Raw genomic sequence first — 10,000 nt, forward strand, 5'->3', positions numbered from 1 at the left:
GAGAAGGAGCAGGAGGAGGAACAGGAGGAAGAAGAAAAGAGAGAGGTGGAGGGGAAGGGAGTGGGGGGAGGGGAGAGGAGAGTGGAGTGGGGAAGGAGGATAGGGGATGGGGTGAGGGAAGGGAGCACTTAGAAATGTACTTACCCCCTCTTCATGTCTAAGTGGACGGGTGAAAGTGAATCTTGAGAACTTGTGGCATTTATATAAGCAAACACATAATAATACTAATAAAAGAAAGGACAATCCTCAAAAATCACACATGTGGTATTTATATAAGCATACATCTAAAAAAAAAAAGGAAGGACAGTACTGAGAAATCACACATCTACAACAATAGTATACAGTAGGATCTTGAATGGAAGGGGGGGGGGGGGGGCTTTACACACTAGACTGTCCCCTCGCTTCCTCTTCCCCCACTGCAACAATTTCTGGGCACTACTGCAACAAGTCAACTATGTATCAACTTCTCTGGACTGTGAAATCTATTAAAACAGATATCTTCATGATTCCTAATTACAAAAACACGTTGTCCTATATACTAATAATGTGTGTACTAACTACCTCCGAGGATTAAATCTATAACATATTCTTATTGAAATTGAACAACTATCATTCTACAGAGACTCACACTATAATGTAAAATTACCTAATTATCATCAAGTACTTTTTAAAGAGAGAAAATTTGACTTTTTTTTTTTTTTTTAGAAAGACCATACATTTTTCAGTTATTTCATGTACTTTATTGTCTCACCAAAAGGCTGAAAACTGATTCTGAAACAATGCTGTATGTTACAATAAAATCACTGGCATTATTTTCTGTCCCTATCATCTCCAAGCCTCCAGGCCAAGGCATAGATTTGATGGTTTCATTACTAAATAGTGTTCTCAAACACTTTCAGAGAGGAAGCCTTAAAACTTATAAAGTTCATGAACACATCCGTTGAACACCCTGCTTTACTTACTCAAAACTAGGAACTTATCTCGGAACTTATCTTGAAACTTATCTCTACACACGCTGCTTTGTGCTGGATGAGGACACATCATCTTGGACTCTGATGTATTCTCTGGCTCACTCATGTGCTCACATACCACATCATACGTGCATTATGGTTTTCTTGAACTACTCCCCTCCTCAGTACAAGAACATACAGAGATGTTTCCCAAACTACTAAGCCTTCACTCAGTCTTTTGGTTCCTGCATGCACTGTTCGACTGTTCTCAAAGTACTTTGTCAGTCTTTGACTTGTTTCTGGGCAGATCTACTTTTTCCTGAACACTCTGCATAGATTAGCAAACTTTTTGGTATGAAAATGACCTATTCATGGACATATTGAGCTCCTACATTCTTTGTTTCTAAAAAGTTTGGATTTCAGAAGAAAAATAAGTTCTAGAGTGAAAAAAATCCTTTTCTTGCAGCAAATGTAACACAGACAAACATGTAAAGAAGCCATCTCCACAATGTGGCTTTGAGATTGTCAGTTCCAGTGTTGGTTTGTATGAACCCTAATGCATGCAATTATGTGACTGATGTTTGCTTGTATGAGAAGAATGGAATACCCTTTCCCTAAAATTCAAAATGGTGATGTGACCCATTCATCTTGCTGGGTAAAAATGGAAATATTTAAAAAAATATATAAATTTCTTACCTATGGTATATATATATATATAACACTCTGGTTATGAAGAGTATAAACGTTTCTGCTGAGACTGAGGTTCAGCATCATGGCAAGGATGCAACCACAATGAAGACCTTAAAACACTATACCTTAAATAACCTTGTGAACCGGAAAGAAATAATAATAAAAATAATATCATTGACCTGAATAACAACTTGTGCATTCTTTTAGAGGCCCCTTATGCTACCAAGCCCTTTGTTCTTTTCTTGCCTGCAGACAAGAATAATGACTGTGATACACTTGTGCATTAGGTAACAATTCTCTCTTGTGCTTTTGAAGAAAAAAAAAAAAGATACATCAACAATGCATTTCCTTAAAAACTATACTATTCAACAACAATTTGCCCCTTTTGTAGGTGCTTGTTGTAACAACACTCAAACTGCATCAACAAGGAATGGGTGGAAGTCTGTTTATTCCCTTCCACCAAATAATGCTGCTCCAATTTCTCCTGCCCTACCTTTACCTCCTTTGGAGACCCCAAATTTTCCCTTAACCCAATAATGACAGATAAAAGTTTCAGCAAAGCCTGTCAAGGATGGGTGTCCATTAGCGTACACCACTTCACACCCGGGGCGACTGTCCAGTTTGAAGTCTGGCACACAATCTTGGTGGTCAAAGCATAGACTCAGAACATGAGGTGTCATCCAGCATCTATGATTATTCACCATGATGTGATAGTACATTACCTGTCACAAATGGGTTAATCTTACTTAAGAGTTGTCCCACTTAAACACACATTTCTTTTATCTTTATAACTACCACCAGGTAAAAATGGAATGCTCTTCATGGACAGTTTGGCTTTATGTCACACTGTGTTGTGTGATCTTGAGCTTGAGGACAGAAAAGGATATGAGATAAGGGAGGGAAAAGTGGCAAGGGAAAAAGTCAGATGGATGGAATAAGGGAAGTGGAAAAGAAAAGGGAAGAAGGTGTAGATAGAATAAGGGAAGTGGAAAAGAAAAGGGAAGAAGGTATAGATAGAATAAGGGAAGGGGAAAAGAAAAGGGAAGAAGGTATAGATAGAATAAGGGAGGAGAGTCACATAATTAACAGTGGGGTAGGAAGAGGGAAAGAGAGAGGAAAAAATGGGAAGAAAGTGGAACAAAGAGATAAAATAAAGAATGACGGCAAGAGACTGTGGCAGACAGCATGACAAAACCCATATGATAAAACACACGGTGCAATGCCACATTCACCTTTCACAATACACACACACACACATTTAAGAGAGCTGTTACATTTAGCTTCATTTCTCATTCACTGCCATCACCCTCCTCCCTTTCTGGCTGCGGTTCCTCACCCGCTGGGGCCTCCTGGTGAAGGTACTCGGGGTAATCATCATACTTATCACTCCGACCCAATACCCTCTCCACTGGGTACTTCTCTGCGTTCTTAACCATCTTCTCCTTCACCGCCCGAGGCAGATCAATCTCACACTGTTCTGCCAAATCCACTAGGTATATCAGTATGTCACTGAGCTCTTCGCCCACGCGGGTTTTCTCGTGTGCTGAGAAGTCTGGCAGTCCTCTGGTCACCTGTGGGGAGAAAGGCAGGATGAGATATTTAGATTGCAGGGAGTCCTGATACGTGTACAAATTAATTAAATGGTATCCAAAAACATTTACAAGAATGAAGGGTAAACTAGCATTGTCTGGGGTGAATAAATATGTGTATTCCATCATCATTAGCTGAGAAGAACAGGACTGATTGGCTAATCTATAATGAATTATTGTGCATTTTATTCACATTAACTGAATGGAGAGTTGGTGGATTACTAGCATGACCAAGTAACAGAGAGTATGCATACTGCTTGTGTAGACTGGGTTGAAGTAATAAATCCATTTCATTAACATTAACTATACAGGACTAAGCTAACTGCTAGTGCAATCAGGAATCAATTATTCTGTTTCTTTCATTACAGAGATAGTGTTTGTGTGGTTTGATAGAATTCTTTGTGCATTTTATGAACAGGAAGGGAGAAAGCAACTGAACCGTCTATACCGTCTAGTGTCAACCATTCCATGTATATCATTCACACATCAACACACACACACACACACACACACACACACACACACACACACACACACACACACACACACACACACTCACACACACACACACACACACACACACACACACACACACACACACACACACACACACACACACACACACACACACACATACAGGTATCATATTACAAATCTATTAGAACACTATTCAAACTACTATTATTATCACCACCATGTACATTATGGTTATTATTATCATTATTATTATTATCATTATTATCATTATTATCATTATCATTTTTCAATATTATTGTCATTACCATTTTCATTATCATTATTATTATTTGCATCATCATCATCATCATCATCATCATCATCATCACTATCATTATTATTATTATTATTACAATTATTATTATTAACTTTATCGTCACTATTATAACCACCATCATTATCATCATCATCATCAACAGCATCATCAAAATCATCACACACACTATCATTATTGTTATATGGCAAGCAAACATCCTACAAATTCCTACATTCAAAATGGCACCTGCCCTCAGATGATACCCCTACACAATTTCTGCCCTTAGGATGTCCAATGACATCGGTGAGACAAGGAAAAGTATGGTGATCTCAGCCCCTGACCTAGGCAGACAGGCAAAACACGACCTCCAGCTCTTCCATGAACAATACACCCCAACACTTGGCCCATGGCCTAGGCCCGGCCTCACCACCACTTCAACATCATTCCCAGTTACATTACCTTGTGTTATTTATCGTAATGTGTTGTACTCTTTGTACCAATATTATTATTATCATCATTATTGCTATTATCATACCTTGTGTTATTTATCACAATGTGTTATACTCTTTGTACCAATATTATCATTATCATCATTATTGCTATTATCATACTCATTAGTGTTATTTGAGGCAAGTACACTGCATTAAAGTAGTTAGACCATCTGTTCATGATCATTTACTACTTACATGACTCAGCAAGGGGGAGGCTACGGAGGATGGTAGGAGGGAAGGCAAAAGGAATGGGTTGAATAAAGGGGACTCAAAGAAGAAAAGGGGGAGAGGGAGAAATGGAGGGAAGGAGGCTCACAGAGGAAAGGGGAAAGGGAGGGGAAGAGGACTTAACCCTTACTATCCGGATGATGTGACCATCACGTCATGAAAATCTTGGCTTGGGGGGTGGGTGACATGAACATGCTACATCATGAACAGTTCATCTGAAGGCTGGGGTGATGGGAAAGACTTGCCACATATGCATAAAGCTCTTGGAGGGTGATTGGACTCATTGGACATTTAGGAAGGGGCTTTTGCATTATTCCCATTGGTAAAGAAGTATGGAATGTAAGGTCCGTGAACCATGACTGGAGGAGCACCAGCCATGGAAGGCGCCATTTCCATGCTCATGATCATATTCCTGGCCGCCATGACAGCAGTGCACAGTGTATTACAGAAAATTGAATATTACAAAAAACAACTTTTAAAATGACACAAATAACAAAATGTTCAATATTCTTATTTTTCTTGCAATGAGTTATAGACTACATAGAGAGATGACAAGGAGTCTGTGTAAAGAAAACATTCAATTACCATCTGGATAACTTAAATCTAATGACAAATATGTATATTGAAAAATGGAAAAAAGCTAAAAACGCTTATGCACGAAAAGAGAAAATAATTTTGCAAAGAGGAGGCATAGAGTCTTGCCACCGCACATGAGCATCTGTGTGTGCGCCTGGACCACACACCACCCACTAGGCAGAGCAGCGGCTCACATAAGCCTAATGCTCATATTTGACTGCAGCGAAGCAACCAGATAAAAGGGGCTAAAGATTAAAGGCAGACGTGGAAGTGCAGGGAGGAAAAGGGAGAGGGAGAGGGAGAGGGATAGGGATAGGGAGAGAGAAAGAGAAAGGGAGAGGGAGAGGGAGAGGGAGAGGGAGAGGGAGAGGGAGAGGGAGAGGGAGAGGGAGAGGCAGAGGGAAAGGGAAAGGGAGAGGGAGAGGGAGAGGGAGAGGGAGAGGGAGAGGGAGTGGGAGAGGGAGAGCGAGAGGGAAAGGGAAAGGGAGAGAAAGAGAAAAAGGAAAGGGAGAGGGTAAAGAAATGGGAGAGAGAAGAGAAGTACCTCTTAACTTTCTTTCCAAAGACCCCATTAGTAATAGTAATAATATTGGTAATAATAATAATAATAATAATAATAATAATAATAATAATAAAACAATAACCATAACAACAACGGTAATAATAATAATAATAATAATAATTATAATCATCATCATCATAATAATAATAATAATAATAGTATCAATAATAATAATAATAATAATAATAATAATAATAATAATAATAATAATGATAATAATAATAAGAAGAAGAAGAAAAAGAAGAAGAAGATGAAGAACAAGAACAAGAAGAAGAGCAAAAGTAAAGAAGAGATACAAGAGGAAAAAAGGAAAAGAAAGAAGGAAAAGTACCAATTACTAAACCATTATATCATTTTCCTTTTACTTCAGCCAAGTAGTTCTTGCTTACCATTCTTTATTATTTTATGGTAATTCCCTTAATAAGGAACATTGTAATAGTTATCATAAGTGCTAACTTATCAAAACACAGGAAGAAAATAAATATAAATATCATTATCATTCAAGACTAATGAACAAAAAGTAATAACATTTCCACATTGCATCTTTATTATCATATTTCTAGCCGTCATGAAGATGTAAAAGTCAGCTATTCTCATCCAGACCTTTTCTACAACTAAAAGAGAGACAATCAAATTTTTAGCCCTTTGTCCTTTATATTTTTATCAAACCTAATGAATGAAAAAGATAACAAAAAATATGTGATATGATTAGTCTCAAATATAACATTCACTTTTGTCCCCAAGATAGTCAACAAATTTCAAGTAACTCTCTTTCTAACTAATTTCCACACTCTATGGTTTAAATCCTAATTCTACAGTCCCATACTCAGTATTCTAAGCTCAAAAACAATATTTATATTTATATTTATATTTATTTTCTTCCTGTTTTGATAATGTAGGGCTATGATAACTATTACAATATTCCTAATTAAGGGAATATCAAATCTGCACTTCACAACCAACGACCTAATCACCATGATCAATAATCCAATCAGAGATTCTCAAAATCTGCATTTCAAATCCTCTGTCCACACTCCACATTCTTTGAGTCAAGTCCACACACTATCAGGTGAAAAGTCCACAATTCCAAGTACTAAATCCACACGCCTTACTCACAACTCTCCACTCCTACCTATCCACCACCATCCACACTCCCTACTCGTCCCAACCACACAGAGCCCCCTTACCTCTCCACGCCACTGGAACAGCTCTGAGAGTTCGCCCACCTCTCCTACCAGCGCCAACAAGACGTTCCGTGGAGGGTGGAACTGGGCCCAGTTACGCTCTTTGCAGAAGTTGTGCTGGTCGGAACGTATCTCCTCCAGGCTAAGGTTTGAGCTGAATCTGTTAAAGGAGGTTTGTTGGTTAACTCTATTCTAAACATGATCACAAAAAAAAAATGATTAAATACAATCTCACAATATTTAAAAATCTTTAATATTACAGACTATGTTTGTCATATGTAAATGTAACACATTTGCTACCCGTACAAATGGATAGACAAGAAACATATGAGCTTTATATGGGCCTCAAAAATTTTATTATCTCTGTCTAAACTACAATCAGCAACATACAGGATGTATCTATGGCCCATATGACAATGCTGCTTATGTAAAATTACAACCAGCAAAGACACAAGTCCTTATTAATTCAATGCTCTTATACACCAAATACAGAGTTCAATTATAAATGCAAAACTATAGACTTAAAAAGCGGCAAACAGGAATGAATAAGTATTTAATCATCAACGACCATTAAAATCTGTACATTACATCAGTGACTTCAAATGAATAATCAAAATAAATAACTGAATACTACAATACCAGTTTTTCTCGACTTGGACATTAAACACTTAAAAAGAAAGAAAGGAAGAGAGAATAGAATATATTCATATATATCAATCATATATTAAAGTTAAATAAAACAGCTATCCCTACACCACTCACTTGAACTCTCTATCCTCAGGATCGCTTTGGGCCATGGTTCTGTTGTTGGGTGATGTAGTGTCTGTTGGAGAAATGGCATTAATATCTTATATAAAGATTTTTTTTTTTTTTATGTTTATGGTATCTTCCTTGGAGGTAATATAGCTAAGAGGCAAAATGTCTGCTTTCCAACTGCAGGATCCTTGTGTACTGAACAAATGACTTTGTCAACTCAGCTATAAATAAGTACTGACATCAATTGCTACAATAAAAGTTGGGATGGAGAGGAAATTATCACAAAGCTGAGTAAGTATACTCCTCTACAGAAATGTCTCCTACTTCTACTCTGATAGATACCAACTTTGATTCCTTCATTTCTTGAAAGTTTTGATGATGAAATTATGATTGGCATGGGTGGTAACAAAGCAAATAACACAGTATAGTAATAATAATTACAGTAAAAATATTAGCAACAATACCAACCAGTGATACTAATTACACTGCTAACAATAATATTAAACCATTACTATTAATAACAAAAACATAAGCTGACCTATTTCAAAACATTATACATCACATATATACTTTTATTCTTAATAATGCAAAGTGCTGGTATTCATATATATTATCTTTCAGAGTCTACTGATGACAGTTTAATGACTATGACTATGCTTAGAAACAGGGATGTTTATCTCTTAATATTGTCACAAAAAAAAAACAACCTGAGAATCTTACAGTGACAATTCTCTTCTTTCACACGCACACAAATAAAAAAAATGGTTAAAACTTCTATGCCAGACTTATAATGTGAGACCTAACATTATAATTCTTGCTACTACAGTGGCTCCTGTGGCAGCCTGTTATTAATTTATATTTATAAGATTACAAAATACTATACAAAAAAAATAGCTGAATCTACAATAGTACCCTCACTTGAAGGAAGGAAGGAAGGAAGGAAGGAAGGAAGGAAGGAAGGAAGGAAGGAAGGAAGGAAGGAAGGAAGGAAGGAAGGAAGGAAGGAAGGAAGGAAGGAAGGAAGGAAGGAAGGAAGGAAGGAAGGAAGGAAGGAAGGAAGGAAGGAAGGAAGGAAGGAAGGAAGGAAGGAAGGAAGGAAGGAAGGAAGGAAGGAAGGAAGGAAGGAAGGAAGGAAGGAAGGAAGGAAGGAAGGAAGGGAAGGAAGGAAGGAAGGAAGGAAGGAAGGAAGGAAGGAAGGAAGGAAGGAAGGAAGGAAGGAAGGAAGGAAGGAAGGAAGGTAGGAAGGAAGGAAGGAAGGAAGGAAGGAAGGAAGGAAGGAAGGAAGGAAGGAAGGAAGGAAGGAAGGAAGGGAAGGAAGGAAGGAAGGAAGGAGATTCAAGGAAGGAAGGAGATTCAAGGAAGGAAGGAGATTCAAGGAAGGAAGGAGATTCAAGGAAGGAAGGAAGGAGATTCAAGGAAGGAAGAAGATTAAAACAAGGAAGAACAGAACATAATGAGTAGAAGAGAGAGAAAGAGAAAGAGAAAGAGAAATACAGACAAAGACAAAAAAGGAACAGAGAGACAATTACAGAGAGAGAGAGAGAGACATACAGAAAACAAGAGAAACAGAAAAGAAAGTGAAACTATTATAAAAGGAGACGATGAAAAAAAATAATGCTTAAGTATAAAAAAGACAAATAACAGAAATAAACTAACAGAAAGAACGACAAAGACAATTACAAAAAAGGAAAAATTATCCAAAGAACAAATAAAACAATTGAAAAACACCACAAACAAAATACAATTTACACGAACTCCACAAAATCATAAATACTTTTCATCCCCCTATTATAAACCTTTAAGACCTTACTAACCATACCAGCACCAGAAATGACACTGTATTAAGCGGTAAATCCTTCAAAAAAGGCATTAATTCAACCGAGTACAGGATCCCCCGACCTACCTTCACGTGCCGAGTTTGTTTACCTTTGTCAGCTGTTGCATGGGCTAAATTTTTTTTGTCTTTTTTCGGGGGAATGGGTTAAAACATTCTTGTCATTCATGTTATTGTCGTATTTATCATCATTATGGGTGTAATTTTGTATATGTTTCTTATTGTACTATTGTTTTGATATAATTGTATTGTAGGGTTATTATTTTTGTTATTATCACTATTATTATCATCGTTGTTATTAACATTATGTCTTATCACCATCATTATTATTGTTGTTATCATTATCTTTATCATTATTATCATCATTA

At 37.1% G+C, this 10,000-nt stretch overlaps 1 protein-coding gene across 1 annotated transcript; it reads right to left on the bottom strand.

Annotated features, from left to right (window-relative positions):
• Window positions 1-2: 2 nt before the first annotated feature.
• LOC125033989 (dCTP pyrophosphatase 1-like) lies at window positions 3-9,729 on the bottom strand. Its single transcript, XM_047625603.1, has 4 exons — window positions 9,702-9,729; window positions 7,805-7,865; window positions 7,046-7,202; window positions 3-3,211 (listed from the first exon to the last, which is right to left on the bottom strand). The coding sequence occupies exons 2-4, from the start codon at window positions 7,837-7,839 to the stop codon at window positions 2,930-2,932; spliced, it is 474 nt and encodes a 157-aa protein (XP_047481559.1). The 5' UTR covers window positions 7,840-7,865; window positions 9,702-9,729; the 3' UTR covers window positions 3-2,929.
• Between the last annotated feature and the right edge of the window lie 271 nt (window positions 9,730-10,000).

The sequence above is a fragment of the Penaeus chinensis genome, chromosome 17 (assembly GCF_019202785.1).
Source record: "Penaeus chinensis breed Huanghai No. 1 chromosome 17, ASM1920278v2, whole genome shotgun sequence".
NCBI lineage: Eukaryota > Metazoa > Arthropoda > Malacostraca > Decapoda > Penaeidae > Penaeus > Penaeus chinensis.